The 19116-nt window shown below is 45.6% G+C and overlaps 1 protein-coding gene across 5 annotated transcripts in view; it reads left to right on the forward strand.

Moving 5' to 3' along the window:
* MOB2 (MOB kinase activator 2) overlaps positions 1 to 19116 on the forward strand; it is a 172902-nt gene that overhangs the window by 63163 nt on the left and 90623 nt on the right. The window contains exon 1 of one of the 5 annotated variants that reach the window (XM_075928200.1): positions 7703 to 7749. The exons of the other annotated variants lie outside the window; for them this stretch is intronic. Coding sequence (XP_075784315.1) covers positions 7709 to 7749 — 41 coding nt within the window. The 5' untranslated portion in view covers positions 7703 to 7708. Of the gene's footprint in view, positions 1 to 7702; positions 7750 to 19116 lie in introns of those variants that run through there. 5 annotated transcript variants of the gene reach the window in all.

Consider the following 19116-nt stretch of genomic DNA (forward strand, 5'->3'; position numbering starts at 1 on the left):
CATCTTCACCCCAACCGCTGAACTTCCCTCCTACCTGCACCCCCAGCTCCAGCCCTGCATTGCCAGTGCGCCTACCACATGGACTCCCTGCCTGCCATCACCCAACCCCTTACTCCCAGGCACCCCCAGGGGCATCAGAGTGCTCCCCAGATGCCCTTAGCCCATTCACTTCTAGCTCACTGAGCCAGGCAATGCCCCCTCTTCCCTTGCCAGCCCCTCTCCTGTGGCAGCCATCCCCAACGTGGTCCCCTCCCCTTCCCCCCTACACACACAGTTCCCTGCAGTCCCCTGCCTGACTCTGTTCCCTGAGCTCAGTTTCCCCTCAACCCAGCCTTGCCCGGCCCCCACCTGCTCACTCACATGCTGCAGACTTTTGCTCCTGTCAGAGAGTGACACTGTCGTAGCTGAGGCTGGGTGGAACTGGGACCCTCAACTGGCTAGAGGGGCAGGATGGAAGAAGTGACTGGAGGGGAGGGGGCTGGATGGGAGGGGCAGAGAAAAGCCTGCTGGCTAGCAAGGAAACGGAAGCTGAGGGGAGGGGGAAGAGAAAAGCTGGCCAGCAGGGAAAAAAGAGCTGAGGGGAGGTGGGGTCAGACCCCATTTGCGGTGCCCCTGCAGCGTCCTGGGCCTGAGCCCGGATTGCCCAGCCCTATGGCCAGCCATGGGGCTCAGAGCTGAAGCACGGAGTTGGAGTGCTGGGGGAGCTTAGGGATGGGGTAGCAGATTGGGATGTGGGAGGGGGTAAGGAGTATACCCTCTGGGAGGGGACTCAGAAGTGGGCCTGGTGATTGGGTGTGCAAGGAGCTTTGGGATGCAAGTTTCTGCTGAGGCTTTTTCTTTGTGTGTCTCCCAGTCAGCACTGCTTTAGGGCTAAAGCAGATTCCCTGCATGGCTTGGGCCCATGCTGCTCCTGGAAGCAGCTAGCATGCCCCTGTAGCCCCATGTGGAGAGGGGGGGCTGGTGGTTCTGTGTGCTGACCCTGCCTACAGGCATTACCCCTGTAGTTCCCATTAACCAATGGGAGCTGTAGAATAAGTGCTGGTGGCAGGGCAGTGTGCAGAGACCCACTCCTTACCCCTTGCCTGATGACCACAAGGACATGCTGGCTACTTCTAGGATTGGCACAGGGTCCGGGCAGACAGGGAGCCTGCCTTAGCTCTGCTGCACCACCTGACTTTTAGTAGTTGAAAATCTCCTGGATTGGCTGCAGTCACTTCTGTGAGAGAGAACCCTATTACAAGAGACTCCAGGCAAAATCGGTAGGGATGGCAACCCTAGTATGGTGATGCTGTAACAGAAGAAGGGGAAAAAACAATAATCAGAATGCTTAACTAGTGTTTCATATCTAAGTTTCCTGCCTGAAAGTAGCTTTTTTTCTTGTGTCAGTAAGTGCTGGTGCCATTATAATAATGTTGCCATCTGTATGAAATAGTAATTCACATCTCTTAAATGTTCTGATATTGCATAAAGCTCTTACAAAACCTACTCCTTCACGTCTTTTGTAACCCACTGGTGAGGTCCTTTGTGAAAGAGAAAATTAAATAGCATTTCCTTTGGAATCTGTCTTGTCATTTACTAACTGGCTAGGGTAATCCAAGGACTGGGCTATGCTTCAAATTTTGATCAACAATAGTGATGTAATAAGAACGGCCATAATGGGTCAGACTCAAGGTCCACCTAGCCCAGTGTCCTGTCTTCTGACATTGGTCAATGCCAGGTGTCTTAGGGAATTAACAGAACAGTGATCATCCAGTGATCCATCTCCTGTTACCCATTCCAGATTCTGACACACAGATTAAGAACACCATCCCTGCCAATCTTGGCTACTAGCCATTGATGGACACTATCCTCCATAAACTTATCTAGTTCTTGTTTGAATCATGTTATAGTCTTGGCATCATCATCTGATAATGATTTCCACAGGTGGTGAATTGTGTAAAGAAGCTGAAAAGTCTCATCTTATTATTCTCTCCGCATATGGAAGCTGTTCTAAACCTCTTTATTATATTTTCCCTTTTCTGAATCTTTTTGAATTCCAATATATCTTTTTTTGGGGATAGGACAACCACATCTGTATGCAGTATTCAAGATGTGGGGGCACCATGAGTTAATGGAAAAGCAGTATATTTTCTTCTTATCTGTCCTTAATGATTCCCAGTGTTCTGTTCGTATGCTTGATTTCCGCTGCACATTGAGTGGGTGTTTCTTAGAGAGCTATGCACAGTGACTGAGATTTTTCTTGAGTGGTTGCAGTTCATTTAGATACCATAATTTTATATGTATCGTTGGGATTATGGTTTCTAGTGTGCATTACTGTGCATTTATCAACATCATTCAAGGCTGTAACAAATTTGCTCCCCGAGTGCTAACCCAACCCACTTGTAGATTTGGCAAGGTCAACAAAGGAATACTTCCATTGACCTAGCTACCACTTGGGGAGGTGGTTTACTTATGCTGACAAAAAAAACCCATCCATCACTGTAGAAAGCTTCTGCACTTTGGCACTATCACATCCCTATCTCTTAGTCCTCGCAAGGAGTCCAAGTATTGGTGCTGACCAGAGCAGCCCTCAGCATTTGATTTAGTGGTTCTTAACTAGACCTGCTAAATTGAACACTAGAACATCATGGCAAGTGGAGACATGGCCAAAGAGTCCTATCTAATACCCGTGTGAATATAAAGGGACTAGAGATGGCATATGTGTCTGTAGGGGAATTCAAGGGTAGAAGGAGAATGAGTGGTGGAAGTAAGGGAACTGAACATATTTAAAAGGAATGAATTTGTATGAAGCATTGCATAGTTGTTGTTCAGACCCATTCATAAGTGACAAGTAGATATGGCAAGAATGTCGGGATCAGGCTAACTGTTATGGCTCCCTTGAGAGTTCTAGAGTGCAGTTGTCGAGGAGCATAGGTTTTCTTGGGGCATAATAGCCAGCAGATGATAGTTAATTTACTTTAGATTTTGGTATGAAAGCATCAAAATAGCAACCGTAAAACAGGATCTTTCCGATTTTTTCCAGAGGGATTGATACAATGCGAGTCAATACCTGCAGCCACAACCTCCTTTTGAGAATTGACTTTAAATGGTTTGTTCAGTTAGTAAGTGATGGGCTCCTTCATTTTCTTTCTGTTCGTTTCATAGACTTCCTGTTCTCAAAATAGAATTTAACAGCAGTGCAGCTGGATAGTTTCCTAGCTGCAGATAAATGTGATAATCCCATTGCATTTACAGGCACAAGAGAGGTGATAGCATTTTGTTTAAAATAACAGTGGAAGGGGTCATGGCATGGATTGTGGGCACTGTCCATACAAAGCTGTTTGTCACTGCAACTTTTAATTTTTTTCCCCACTTCTTCTGCCTTATTGATTTACTGCCTCATACTGCAGGTGCTTCTCTCTCTTTTTTTTTTTTTTGCTTTGTGTTATTGATGCCTTTAGACTTTCATGAAACTAAAAGAGTAAACCAGACATACAATGCAAACTTTCTCTTGGCATTCCTGCTCCATCTATCTTAAACTAAGGATGTTAAGTATTGATTCATTTACCAGTCAAGTAGTTGATGGAATTTCCATCGACTACCTGACTAGTCGTTAAGGAAGGGCGCTTTAAGCACTGACTGCCAGCTCAGGCTGTGTCAGAGCACAACTCCTGGCTACTGGATCTGACGACAACCCTCACACTGTCACCCTGCATTTTTAAAGGGACACTGCAGCGGCAGCCAGGTTGTGCTGAGACAGACTAGCGGATAGGCTGCCGCTTTAAAAATGCAGAATGGTAATGTGAGGGAAAGGAGAGGAGGGGGAGGACAGCTGTTGCTTCTGTGTCCCTTTTAAAAATGCAGAGTGGCAGCATGAGGGTTGTCCTGAGACCAGTGGAAGATCTGAGAACGAGCCAGTGTCTTTGCACGCCTGCTCCTCTCTGTCCCTTTAAGAGTGGGGGGGAAGAGGCCGTGATTGAGTAGTCGATAGTGCTACCCGATAAGCTCCTGCTTATAGGGTAGTCGACTACTCCTTCACATCCCTATCTCGAACCAGTGCAGTGTTGCTGTTGCTATTACAATTCTGATCTTTATTTCAAAGGAAAATATCTTTGAGAGCAGACCGAGACTGCTTGGTTACCATCTGGATTTTAGTACAGGTGCAGGGTCCTGTTTTCCTAGTTTTAGCAAAGCTGATGGGCCACCCCTGTCAAGGTGCTGACGAATAGCATTCCCTCTAAGATTTTTCCAGGCATGAGCAGAGTGAGTTTTGGCTTATGCACCAATATTGAGGTCACGTGCGCTGGTTTGGATGTGTGCCACAATGGCACCCAATTTATTAACACACGTATTCCTGGCTGGGCAGGGCCCTGCCGCGCATCAGGTTGGTTCCCAGCCACTGGAGTAGATGCCCTCTAATGTGGCAGGTCCCTGCCCCAGAACAGGCCCCAGCCCCCCACCACGTGGCAGTCCTGGCCACCAGAGTAGGCCTCCCTGCCCCACCACATGGCAGTGGCAGGTCCCAGCCTCCTGACCCAGCAGCTCCCTCACCACTCTGTCTCAGCCAGTTCCACCTGCTAGAGCAGCCCCTGCCACGCAGCTCTCCAGAGAAGATGGGCGGGGAAAGAATTTTTTTGTGTGCAGGCGCGCACCTTTAGTGGGAACATTGCTGACGACTTGTTCCGTGCTATCCCTTTAAACGAAAGTGACTTTTCTCGTTACTGTTATCTCTGGTGGAAGAGTAGTTCTGAGTGTTAATATCAGAACCACCATTCTTCTTTCTCTCCCTCCTCAAATGTCTAATGCAATTAATTTTTTTTAAATGGTACCTCTTCCCACCATTTGCTTTCACATAGGTGTTGGATTTTTCCCCAGACACCTAATGGCTGAAAACTAAACCTACTATGCAAAGGCTGATATGAATTGATAGGGGTGGAGGAGAAGGAGAAAACCTCCAGGTCACAAGCTAAATTCAGTTTACTAGTGAAGGCTTAGGCCATGTCTATACTACCGCTTTTGTCTGTATAACTTTGTCACTCAGAGGTGTGAGGGAGGAAAAACACCCTGCAGAGAGACACAAGTTACACCGATATAAGGGCTAGTGTGGGTAGCAGTGTGTTGGCAGGAGACTTTCTCCCACCAGCATAGCTACTGCCACTCGTAGAGGTAGTTTTATTATGTACACAGGAGAGCTCTTCCAAGTGGCTACACAAGCAGCTTTATAAGTGTCACCGCTGCATCGGTAGATCTGTGCTAGGGATGTTAAAGACTAGATGACTATCCTATAAGCATTTCTTTATCGGATAGTCTTGACTAGTCGACTAGTTGATTTCCCCCATCCCCCCCTTGCTGTCTCTGAGAGGCGGGAAAGGGGTACTTCAAAGTGGCAGCGCCGCCCAGCTGTGCAATGCTACCGCTTTGAAACCCCAAGGTGGCATGCTGCTGCACAGCTGATCAGCAGGTCAGCTGTGTGGCGGCTGCCCCTTTAAAACTCAGACTTTGAAACATACTAAGAGGCAGCAGCAGAGCCGGGGGTCAGTTGGGGTCGCCTCAGCTGATTCTGGGCTCCGTGTGGCACTTCCATGGAACCTGGGACACATTCCGGGGAAGTGCCTCTCCGAGCAGGATCAGCTGGGGAGTCCCCTGCTGACCCCAGACTCCATGGCTTCGAAATTCTCTTTCATACATTTCAAAGGAAGAATGCAGAAGTGCATATTGACTAGTCAATTAACCGCATTTTAATATGCTTAATCTGTGCTGGTGTAAATTTGTTAGTGTAAATATGGTCTTCCTCAGTAGGATGAGACCTTGAATAGTACTGTTAAGAGTCTGCAAGGAGAGGATCTTGGAGATTGTTCCTCCAAGTTAGGGTTTAAGTACATGAGCCAGACATCCTCGGGAAGTTTGTACTATGGCTGCAACCATTGGGTGAATAAGCAGAGAAGTCCAGCTTTACAAGGCTGTCAATCCAACACCTTTCAAAAGTTGTCCAATTTAAACAATTGAAGCAAACATAGCATAGCATATTTGGTAGGTTTTTCGTAGTTTGAACATACTCTGTTTAGCAGATTGAAGGGAGAAACACAAACTAATTCCTACATTAAACATGCCTGTATTTAACTGTTCTATTCACAATTACTAGCTCTCTTGTTTTGTTACAGGTATGTGCATAACCATTTAAAGAAATACACTTGAAGAATGTCCCTCAGACTTTTCTGTCCTTGGACCAGGAGCTCAGTTTCCTCTTTGCTGGCTTGAGCACTTCTTGGCCCACTCTGGCTATTCTCTCTGCTGCTCTCTGCAGTTGCAGATGCAGGGAATCTCCTGAGCTGGCAGGAAACAAGTTCCATTTCTGGTCTTGTGTCCACTCAGCAGGAAGGAGGTCATCGAAAAAGTAGCAAGGGCAGAGCTGGAACTGGAGAGCTGAGTACTGGAGTTTTTCTGCCCACTTGCAAGCCCTGTAAGGCCCCTTGGGGGATGGAACCTGTCAAACCTGCTTTTAAGGGATATTGCACTTTAACAGCTAAATATTGAGTAAGGACAAGACATAGTAAAAAGCTAAATATGAGGTGGAGGTGGGAAGGAAAGAGTATATTGATGGACATTCGTGTATTATTTTATGTAACAGTAGTCTCCTGCTGTTGTTGCACTTGAATAGTAGCTGCACTGCATTGGCATTAATAGGATTCCATCAACTCTAAAGTTGGCATATTTTTTATAATGATTCCCTATGTAATGTTTGACATTCAAACGAAGAAAATGCGTGAAACCCTGTTTGCTAAAGTATTTGAATGTTGTCGCACAAACAGTGTCTCATGCACCACACACAGAAAATGGGCCTACAGGCCACAGGTTGCCCACCACTGTGGTAGACCATTTGGATAGGCTTAGAGAGGTTAGAATTTAACAATGTACGGATTTGAGTGTCTCCATAGGAACGTTCCTTTTCTACCACATGTTACCAGTTAAAACATGAGTGGCTTTCTGGAACCATGATTTAGACATTCCTCTTTTTATTCGGGAAGTCCAAGTTGGCCTGGTTTTTAGAGTGGTGCTGGTGACTTGACTGATCTTTCCTGGGTAGAGTTGCTAACTCTGCCATTCTTAAAAGCAGTATTGTAATACAGTTGTATTGGGGCTGCAAGGTAGATGAATAGTTTGTTCATGATAAAGACCAAAATGACACAAGTAACACGTGACTTGGCTGGGGATAATTTGCCTGCTCATTAATGGGAGATGAGTGATTTAGCTGTTGAATAGTGAATTATTAAGCACCAGCCAAGGTGCATAGATGCCTGCTTGATGAGTGGTACTAGAATACTGGCTAAATGGTAGTCATGACTAGTACTCCAAGATGTTCTTGAAATAGTATGTGACTTTGTACATACTACAGTAAGTGCATGAAACTTGTACACCAAACTTCAGCATAATACTCCAGCTGTAAAATAACTGAAGAGAATATTGTAATGTTAGAAGATAGTGCCAAAAATGTGCTGGTATCTTGTCTTCCAAGGGAAAATACAATCCCAGCCCCAAGCACTGTAGCATTGTTTTTAATCTCTTAAGACATCCCAGTCAGACATAAAGTACTAGCATGTTTTCTCCCGCCTTTGCTGCCACACCTTTTGAAATGGTGCAATGAAACTTACATAAAGTCATTCCGTGATGCCGTGGATGGTGAAAAATCTTGTCGGTCTGTTAAGGTGTTGCTATTTGGTGCAATTGTCCCATGCTAAAGATGAAGAGGATGGTCAGAATACTATTACTCCAGTGAGTACATTTTAGTCTATAGTTCATGAAGTGTTTTTTCCAGGAGGATTTTTTTTCTCCGATGGAGACCAGAAACAAGGGCATTTCACTAAATCTGGAATCAAGAATGCTACTGAACAAATGGTCAGAGTTTTGGGAGAAACCGCTCACTATGCTGTGAAGAAGCTCAAGCTCTGGATGCCTCACACTGGTATCTGAGCTCCTTTGCTCCCTTGTTGGATTTTGCGAGAGAATCAGATCAGGTGTCTACAGGGCTTTGTGTCGGGAGTTTGTTGTACAGTGTGTGTCCCTGGAAAGCAGAGGCCATTAGAAGGTTTAAAATAACACTGCTGGAAGACAAAGAGAGTATTGAGGAAAGTTTAGAGAGAAATTAAGAGGGCTTCTGCAGTGCAACAGAGCCTTGTCTGTGTGATACTCAGCCTGCCTCCAACTGTTCCAATAGGCTGTGGAGAAGCCAGCCAAGAAAAGACTCTCCAAGACCTTGTTCCTTCTAAGCTGAAGGTTGCCATCTGGACAGAGGATGGCTAAAGGATTCCTGGAACGTATAGAAAGGAATCTTGAGGGCTGAAAATAAATGCACTGTGTCCAGTGGAGACAGGAAGTGTCTGAGACGTGGCAGGATGGCAAAGGGTAGCTTCTTAGCATTACTGTACTGTAGGTCAGTATAGCAGCAAGGATGAGAGGAGAGGCTGATGAGGAAAATCACTGTGTTGCACCAGCAGGCACACAGCCTTTCTTTTCAGGCCTAAATATAATCCATTTAGTGCTTGTGCATTAAGGTTTTTAATTCACAGAACTGTTTTATCTACCTTGTTTGTTACCAAAATACTTCTAAATGTTGTTGTTTTCTTGTATAGAAAAACCTCCTTTATCTGTCTAAAACAAACAAGCTTTTTAAAGCTCTTACGTTGTTAGCTGCTAGCAAACCAGTAGTTTGAGGGAATTTTTTATGCTCGTCATAGCATAAATCATTTTTCTCGCTACCCTAATTTTTCCTTGCTCCTGCCATTTAAAAATAAGTTTCACTGAATTTATGTCTAGAAAAGGCATCAGGCCTGATATGCTGGAATGTGGCCTGATGTTTTCATATGCAGCAGACGTTCTAACGTCTTTTTTTTTTTCTTGCTCTGTCTCCCTCTCCCTACTCCATAGTAAGTCGAATGAACAAATGTCTATTATATTAAGGCATAGTAAGTGTGGGTTTAACAATACTTCTTTGCTTGTGAGAACAATGTCTAGAGGGTGTGTTAGTAAGTATAACTCGCTGGAGCATAATTTTCACTTAGTCCTTTAAAAACTCTTTCCACTCTCAATGAAATATTCTAATGGCTATTTCTTCCTTGCTACACACAAACAATCCCCTCTTAAAGGGATTCTACTATAATCTGGGAAATGTTTGTTTTGTGTATTGTTTTATATTCTAGGAGGTAAAAGCTGAAATGAGTTAAGATTCATCCAATTTGATGGTCCATCCCTTTGCAGGAAGCCAAGCAGTGTTTGCGCAGGTGGAGGACAAAGAATTCAGGTGGGGTATGGTGGAAGTTAAGTATCTATGGGGAAGCAGTCAGGGCACACCTGAATTGGGGCAGAGTGGAGACAGGAGGGGCAGAGTGGGTCACACCACTTAGCTGGGGCTCTGGATTATCCAGAATGAACCATGCTGTAACTTTCTTTTTCCATGCTAATCAAGGACTTTCTATGCTGGGTTCCAGTTGACTAATAAAGCCATCCTGCTGGCTGAATCACTGTGAATGCCTGAGGAGCTGATTTGCTCCCTACGGATGTAAAAGTCACTGGTGACTATCCCGGTAGAACTCCGTGATCAGAGCTTACGACATGAAGCAGGGTAGGGGTGCTGGAGGTTCTGAGGCTCAGCCCGTGTAGGTGGTGAAACAGAGGGGCTTACCGTGGAGGAGGAATCAGATTCCCAAGGGGGTCTGGCCCACTGACAGAGTTCTCCCAGAGACTGCTCCAAGGATGGGGCCAGAGCACCAATCCCTGTGGGTCTGTGACACTGTCAGGTCATCACATCTATCTTGTAGATTTAAGAAGTTTTGTAACCTTTCTCAGATTGTGATGTATGCAGTTGTGCTTTAGTGCGGTGCTCTGACAGCTGGACTGGTCAAAAATGTCTTCAACTACCAGAAAAGGCCAATGTAGCTTAGTAGTCACTACAAGAAGCTTCAACAACAAAAAGATTTCCAAGGTCCAGATGCTTATTCATGGTTCTGTCCTCACCTTTGTGACAGTAACCGAGCACCAGGGATTTTTTTTATGAAAGGGATTTGAAAATGAATTCTCTTTTGCCCTGTGTAGTGTTTAAAGGTTACTGTCTTTCCACTAGCAGACATTTCCCACAAACACAGCTTCCACTGGATTGCTGCTTTCCGGTCTGAGGCTACTGTGTCAGTGGATCTGTGGGATTTTTGCAGATGAAAGTTGTAATGGTCATGTATGGTATGTGTAAAAAGATGCATCTGTTTCTAGTGTAACGTCATGATTTTATGTTCAGCCTTTTGTTTGAGTGGCTTCGTTCCCTTGATGAATTCTCTGCAATAGTGAGGTTGCCCAGAGATGAGAATTTGCCATCACTTTGGGACTGTGCCAAGTGTTCTGTGAGCAGGGAGAGAGCAGGAGAAGGTGACCTTCAAACTGGACTTGTTTACTGGTCTGAAAACCATGCAGAGTTATCTCAAAGTAATTTAGGTGTGTAATACAAAAAATATAGTTCTATGTTTGTAAACTGCCTTTCAAACATTATCTACAGCAAGGGTGGACAGTAATTTTTGATGGTGGTCATTAAGTGGTCATGGGCCACACTTTTCTATGGAAGAGGTGCAGAGTCTGAGAGGGAGGTTGGGGTAGGTAGGGAACTGGGGTGCAGGAGAGGCTGTAGGATCTGAGAGGGTGTTTGGGTGAAGAAGGGGGTTATGACCTGGGGTAGGGATTTGAGGGGCAAGGTCCAGGAGGAGGAGGTATGGGTGCAGGATTCTAGTTTAGGGGAAGTGTGTAGTAGGGGAGGCTCCGGGTGGGAGTTGTGACTTGGGGGAAAAGAGAGAGAGGAGAGTTTGGGTGATGATGTGGGGCAGGGAGAAGGTGTGGGGTGCCAGAGGCAGGCTCTAACTAGGAGGTACTTACCTAAGCGGCTCCTGACCAGCAGCCCTGCAGGACCCTGAGGCAGGCTTCCTGCCTATCACAGTCTCCAGCTGCTCAAATTGGCCAGCTCTGTGGATCTGCTCTTGGCGCTGATGAGGGGGGTGCAGCCAATAGAAGCTGATTTTGCTAGGAGGTGGAAGCAGAGCATGAAGCATCCCCCTTCCCTCAGTGCCTGGAGCAGAGAGCCATAGGGAGCAACCAGCCATTTAAAGCAGTCAGGAGCTGCTCTGAAGTGGTTGGCTGCTCTGTGCTTGGGGGTCGTGGTGGAGTGGCCTGCAGCAGCCAGATTAAGCTTGTGAGCCATATATTGCCTTCCCCAACCTACACAGTAGGCAGTTTTTGCTTAATTAAAATGCCTCCATTTTATGGCTTGCGAGACTGGCAGAGCAGTTAAAAGAATTAGGCAAGGACATTGGCAATGCGGAATTATAACTTCATGCTTTGAGCCCAGTCAGACTGGCAGTTCATAACGCATTATTGGAGTAGAGGAGTATGTTCAATAACTTATTAGCATAACAGTGTTAGTAGGAAGAAAGTAAAGTGTAATAGAAATAGTTTGCTGAATAGTGATTAGGACATTTTCAAGTGAAAGATGGGATATTCGTTATCTGAGTGAAATGCAATACACTGGATTTGTGTGTAACATGTTGGCTGAAAACGCTTGATGTTCATGTCTTGGCAATGTGATCATAAATTGTCATTCAAGGAACGTAACAGTTGGTTATCTATTCTGGAGCCAATTCCGGTCTGAACTTAACATAAAATGGGGAATTTCCTCTTGAAAAGCTCTAAGATTATCTTAAAGAAATTTAAGAGGTTGATAAAGGGGATTGGGTGGGGGCATATGTGATTTATTTTACAGGATCCCACTACTCACCAGTGATGGGTGGGTGGCTGGCGAGCAAGGATGAGGCCAGCAGCAGGACCCACCAGTATTGATGGTAATGGAAAAATATAAAAGTACGAGACTACGTTTTTAAGGAAGTTGGGACATTTGCAGGAGGGCTTAAATATGGGACTGTCCCTTTAAAAGGAGACTTTTGGTCACCCTAGTACTGGTTCAGGGACTCCGAATTTATTAGGGATGTGCCTTTTGCTGTTGCATTAAAAGCTACTCAAATATTGCCAATCTATGAACCATAGCAAACTGTTTGAATGTGCCCCGACTTGTTTAGAATTTGGCAGCTGAATTCTCCAGTTCAGACAATCTGAGTGTGCTGCAGCCTGGTGCAGAGTAGGTCTCTCCCTGTAATTGCTTCTCTTACTGGCCGGGGCCACTGTGGCATTGGGCACTGCAAAGGAGAAAAAACTTTCCTGTGCTCTCCACGCTCGGTCTTGGGCATCCAGGCACCACAGTAAAGGGAGAAACCATCTCTTTCGAATATGGGAGGGGAGGAGAAAAGAGGAAGAAAGGGTTGCAGGATCCTGGAGAAGGAGGGAGCTGAGAAGCGGGATGGGGGTGAGGGTGGGGGAGCCGGGGCTTGAGGGACTGGAAGAGTGTGTATGATGTCGTGAGACACTGTAGAAAAGCTATTGAATAAGGGAGGAGCACAGGGTTGCCAATCACTACAGTACTCTCCCCCGTCTCTGCACACTATTGCCACCAACAGATTACTGTGAAACTTACTGAGTGTGTGCTATGAAACCTCAGTTCCAGCATTTCCTAACTTGTCAGTGCTTTACTTTGTAACCTTAATATTCTTTTACTGTAACTTTTGGATGTAATACATTATAAGCCAGAAAGCCAAAAATTAAATGCCTGGAGAAACATTGGGAATCTTAATAAACTGAGGAGGTGCATGTTGCAGAGTTGCTATCTGACAGCTGAGTGAGAAGCACTATTGGGCAGTCCTAGGACACCCAATGCTGTATGTCTTTCGTTGAATCCTGCCCTCATACATTTGATATGAGGTTTGTGCCTGCCCAGAATCTGAAAGAGCTCACCTGAGGTTCTCTGACTTTTTCCTATAACCCATCATTTTTGAGTCACAGACTTTTACTGTTTCATTCCTGGATCTGGGGCAGGGATATATATATATATATATATATACACACACACACACACACACACACACACACACGTAACTTTTTTTAGTCTTGAGGTTTACAGACAACGATTATTCAGGGTTGGAGGATGTTGAAAGAAACTAGCTTGTATTTATGAGATGTCTGACTGCAAGGAGGCAATGTGAGACACTTTCTAGTTTTCTCTATTTTTTTTTTTCTAGCTAACACAGATGAGGCTTTATCATACATAAGTAAATTTGTGTTTATACATCCTCAAAGCAGGATATTTCTTGCTGCCCCAGTTTGTCATTCTTCCAGTAAATGATCATACTCTCTCAGGTATGATGGAGACCTACAGTGAGGGACAAAGGTACAGTGTTTATAGGACTGTGTGGTCTGGGGACAGTCGCCCTATCAGGGGCGGCCCATCCATATAGGTGAACGAGGCAATCGCCTAGGGTGCCAAGTTAAATGGGGTGCCAAATGGTGGCGCAATATCATTGAGGGGTTTGGAGGTGCGGGTGTCGATTGCATGGTTTGCCTAGGATGCCAGTTGCTGGCAGCTTGTCTAGGGCCTCCCCTGCACCCTATAGTTGTTAACTTCGCTGTATTCACTAATGCCATCCTAAGCAATTTAATTCATTCTCTGCATCACTTTTCTTTCTGTAAAGAAGGAAATATTTCACCTGCCTTGCAACCATGAATACCAACTGTTGGTTAATGATGTGCAAAGAGCTTTGAAAATCACTTTCTCTGCTGGCAGTGTTTCTCTTACTTGAAACAAAAAACAGGACTATGTAGCACTTTAAAGACTAACAAGATGGTTTAATAGGTGATGAGCTTTCGTGGGCCAGACCCACTTCCTCAGATCAAATAGTGGAAGAAAATAGTCACAACCATATATACCAAAGGATACAATTAAAAAAATGAACACATATGAAAAGGACAAATCAAATTTCAGAACAGAAGGGGGATGGGGCGAGGGAGGTAAATGTCTGTGAGCTAATGATATTAGAGGTGATATTTGGGGAAGCTATCTTTGTAATGGGTACGATAATTAGCGTCTTTATTCAAACTTGAGTGTAAAGTGTCGAATTTAAGCATGAATGACAGTTCAGAGTATTCTCTTTCAAGTGAAGTCTTAAAAGGTTGCAGGATGAGGTTGTAACATTCTCAGTACCTGGAGAAGTTCACGTAAACTATTGCATTCTTCAGGAACCAACAAACGGGGGGTCTCAATGCTTAGGGTAGGATTTGATGGTCTTTGTCTGGCTGAGGTGCCACAAGACTTGGGTGCTTGCTCTTAGCTGAAGCTGCGATAAACTTGTGACCACATAAAACACCCGTGTGCGACATTTAAAGAATTAGTCCCCAACCAGAGCCCTTGTTGGAGCCGTGGGTTATCTCTGGTCAGTTTATAAGCATGGGGATAGGTTTTTATTGTTCTTAACACGTTTTTGTCTGTAATGCTTTCACTTTAAATATACATGTGCTTGCTTATAAAGGGCTGCGTGGTAAGTAACTGTGGCAATTAAAATGTTTACCTTTGCAAAGTAGAGACATGAAGCAGGACTGCTTGGGCTATCTGTCTATTGCTGGAAGATATCCTAGTATAGCCAGGGTACTGTGCAGCTTGGAAATACACTGGTTAGAAGGGGGAGAGATGCGTATTTCCACCCAAGAGACCTAATAAACAAGAAGCGTAGAGCCTAGAGTAGGAATACTGGTGCAGTGGTCCTGAACGGTAACAGAAAGGCCATCAAAGAGCCACCTTAAAATCTTTTCATCTGAGTAGTTTAATGAAGGGTGCTTACACCCAACATGACTTGTCTAAATTATGAAGAGATCTAAGTTAGTTAAATCTCAATAGCTTTGCTTTCTGCCATGGCAATATGCTATTTCCCCATCAATCAACAGAAAGATTTAGGGTACCCTGTTTCCCCATCCCTTAACTCCAGCTCTGTAGGCATCGGGGGAGACCTTGCCACATGCCCACGTAATACCGTCACCTTGGAGCTGAGTTCCCTACCTCATTCAGGTCTATGGTCCACCCACAGCAGCTAATGGTTTTGTACGTTAGACTTGTAACAAAAAGGCATTAGGCTATGCCCTTCCCCTAGCCCAAGTAGGCTAGAAGTCGACAAGTGACTGCTTAGAACTTCCATTGAGAGAAGATCCAACTAAATGGAGAAGGGCAGAGGAAAAACACACAATTCAATCTAAAGTTGTGTGACAAGGTGGCAGGTAAGAATTTTCTGTGTTGGGGAATGGCTGGACCCACTGCCTGTCACACAAGGCACGCATTGTGTTACTGGAAAGCTTAGATAAAATGTTTTAGAAATGAGAGCTGAAAGAATATAAAAGCAAAAAGGAGGGGAGAGGGGGGGGGCAAGCAAAGTCAGGGCTGAGCCAAGCATATAAGATTTTATGTTTAAACCTTCCCAGCAACACCCAAGGCCTTTCTGAATATAACAATCACTGTGGTAACTCCAGCCTGTGGTATGACACTTCATGACCTAAGGGCATGGCTACACTACGTTTATAGCCGTGCAGCTGCCTGGCTTTAAGCGTTCTAATGTATCTGTTGTAAGCTAACAGGAGAGAGCATCCCACAGGGAGAGGACTCGTACCCCAGTCCTCTGGAGGAAAGCGGGGGGAGGGCATTCAGGAAAGTGCATGTGATTGGCAGATGCTGCTTGAGAGGAGGTGCTGTGGTTCCCTCCATTTCTTCCCCCTCGCCCTTTCAGCAGGCTCCCCTGGAAGGGGACTGGTTCCTTTTCCTCACCATGCTTGCCCGGGAGCACATGCTGCCTGAAGAGTGCAGGCATGCCTGTGTGCGGCACTGCTGTGTGTGTGTCTGTGACCTCATCCTCCTTAAGGCTGGCTTGTAGTGGGAAGGTGTCTCACCACAGGGTGGGGAGTCAGGCAGGCCTCTCCAGAACCTCTGTGAGCAGGAGTGCAAGGTTCCTGAATGGCTGCCTCGTTGTGGCTGTGCACTACGGTTTGGGGCTCCATGTGCACCCATGCACAGGCTGCTGTGTGATCCCCAGGCTGAGAAGGCTGGCTGAGGAGTGCACAACCCGGTGTCACCCACTGCCTCCTCCCACGTGTGTCCAGGGAAGTAATGCCACTCACCTGATGGGCCTTCCCCAGCTGTGTCCAAGCCATGGGTGACATCCTGGGAGGGGGCGGCACCGGCTCCAGGGACAGGCTGACCGCCTGGCTAGCGGGAATGGTGTCTGTGCTGGCCACCTCCTCCTCGTCCTCCTCCACAGCCACACCATCCAGGTGGCTGATGACAGGAACATCCAGGCTGGAGTTGACGATGAGGGGAGGGGAGGTGACTCTCCCAGGATGCCATCAAGCTGGGTGAAAAACTGGCAGCTCTGGGGTGCCATTCCCGATCGGGAACTTCTTTCCCTGGCCTTTGCATAGGCCTGGCACAGGTCCTTTATTTTCATTCTAACCTGGTCGAGAGTGTGGCCATGCCCTCTCTGGACCAGGCTGTCAGCCATCCAGCTGTAGACATCGGCATTTCGCCGTCTGAGGCAGAGATCCTGGATGTTGGAGTGTTCCCTCCATATCTCAGTGAGATCCAGGATCTCTGTGTCAGTACTTGAGGGCGCCTTCCTCTTTCAGTGCCTAGGCAAGGGTTTGGGAGGTGGTTGCCTGTTCCCCTTACAGCCGTGGGGGCTCGGAGAGAGCAGGGGATCTGTCATGACAACAGTGATAACTTAAATAGCAAAAAGTCTAGTAGCACCTTAAAGACTAAATAGTTCAAAGAGACTGATAAGAACCAGTAGTTTGCACTTGGAAAGGAAGATGATCAACACCAGATTCTACACAGGCATCAAGAATCATTATCACCTTCGTTGGTTGATAATGTGTGGTAATGTTAGGGCTCAGCTGTGTGGCGCTGGGCCTGCTGTATGCCACAAGCCTTTTCCCCTGTGGTTGTAGCTTTAAGGGCAATAGGGGAATTGGAACTATAGAGTTCTGATGAGTGTGGACAGAGTGGCTACCAGGGTATCTCTGGGAAGCTCTGGAGGCTAGTTACTTTGAAACAACTTCAGCTGCCCTGTCTATACACACACCCTATTTCAAAATAACTGTTTCGAAATAGCCATTTTTCCTTGTAAAATGAGGGTTACAGAATGCAGAATAAGAAGCCCGTTATTCTGAAATTATTTCAAAATAATGGGCTTGCTGTGTAGATGCTCAGTTTTTCAAAATAACGCTGCTATGTAGACATGCCCTTAGAGGCTCATTGAAAGTTACCATGGTTTAGAATAATGAAAATTGAGCTGGAAGCACTTCTAAAATCTATTCTTGAGTCTTTCACTTGCTGTGTGGCTTTACACAAGTCACTAATAATAAAAATTTAGCACTGGTACAGTCCCTTTTCATCCATAGATATCAGAGTGCTTCACAGAAGTGGGAAGTATAATTATCCCATTTCACAGTTGGAGAAACTAAGTCATAAAGGTTGAGATGTTCTCTTCTCTAGAAAGTGTGCTTACACTTTAATAAAAATAAGGCCTGTGTGGCTTGTCTGAGGCTACTCAATGAGTCTGGCAGAGATGGGAACTCCTTTCCCTCTGCCTTTTCTGCTGAACAATAGCTGTTCCCTGCCTCAATTTCCCCAACTGTAAATTGAGAATGTAGAATTCTGTATTCTAATGTTATTTCTTTGTGTGAGGCCTAGACTGACTTGTGTGAAGCATTTTTTTTCCTTTCCTTGAAGGCTGGATGATCTGGGTTATGTTTTTAGATAGGTCTGCAAAAACCTCATCTGGCAATGGAAACTTCAGTGCTTGTGAAAATATAAATAATAGCGGCCTAAGTCCAACTCAGTCATGGGTCTGTTAGTGTAAGTTTTATAAAAAGGCTAGTGTTGCTCATTTGGGAGATTCAGGCTGTTGCTTATGTCATCAACACATCATATATTGCTCACTCAGCGGTCACAAACTTTCAGAAAGGCTGTCTTGTATATGTGGGCATAGTACAGTAAACTTCCGATAATCCAGCACCTTTAGGACCCAGGGGGTGCCGGATTATCAAATATGCCGGACTATCAGAAGGGAGGGCTATGAGGGGTCTGGAGTGGGGTGGGAGGGGATGCCACCCCAGACCCCTCATAGCCCCCCCCCCCACGATAGTCCGGCTCTGCCCCAGGTGTCCCTGATTCAGCTGCTGCTGGTCACTTTCAGCAGCAGCTGAATCGGGGATGCCTGCAATAGAACAGCTGGGGTGCTGCCAGGTTGGTCCCGCAGCGCCGAAGGGCGGCGCTACAGCACCAACCCAGCAGCACCCCAGCTGCTCTTGGGGACGCCTGGGACAGAGCAGCTGGGGTACTGCCCGGTTGGTCCCGTAGCACTGCCCCTCGGGGCTGCGGGACCAACCCGGCAGGACCCCAGCTGCTCTGCCCCAGGGGTCTCCGATTCAGCTGCTGCTGAAACAGATCATAATGGTACACTTTTTTGGGGGGAGGGGGTCAAGGCACAAGGAGACCAGCTGTGTACAGTGCCCAGACAGACACACTAGAACAAAAGAATGCCCTTTTTGGTGATGGGCCATCGTCTTTCAGAGCAACTGGCAATGCTGCGGGAACAGGAGAGAGGCTGAGGGCCAGCTTGATTCATTATATTCCCTTATAGCTTTATTTATGATGTGAACTTTGTTTTTTACATAAACTATTGCTTTGATTTGTGTATTGGGCTATTTAATGTTTTTTATTAGTTTTAATGTCTTCATTATTTTTTCTGGATCCTAGGCTTACTGCTAAATAAACTGTAGGCTTTATTTCATGATCAAGGACAGGGAATTTCTAGAGCAATAGAAGCACATTGTCAGAAAATTCTGGAGGAAGGTAAATTTATAGCATCTTGAAATACTTTTTCTGTATTTACTTGAAAGAACCAGGGTCTGCCAAGTTTGCACTCAGTTGAGTGTTTCTGTGGAAAGGTTTTTGTCTTGCATTCAGGATTGGTACAGACAAACATTCTGCTTGTCTAGCCAGGGTTATTTTTGTATCTATTCTCAGTGGGTTGGACATTGCCCTTTGTGATGGACATGGAGCTGTAATTTAGGAATACAGTTTGTTGACTTGGTTATTTATCTGTTTACTGTATTAAACTAAACGAGTATATGAACAGCAGGCTATAAGGAAAAAATGAGCAGGAATGTAAAAGATCTACTTCTTAT

Source organism: Pelodiscus sinensis, chromosome 4, assembly GCF_049634645.1.
Source record: "Pelodiscus sinensis isolate JC-2024 chromosome 4, ASM4963464v1, whole genome shotgun sequence".
Taxonomy (NCBI): domain Eukaryota; kingdom Metazoa; phylum Chordata; order Testudines; family Trionychidae; genus Pelodiscus; species Pelodiscus sinensis.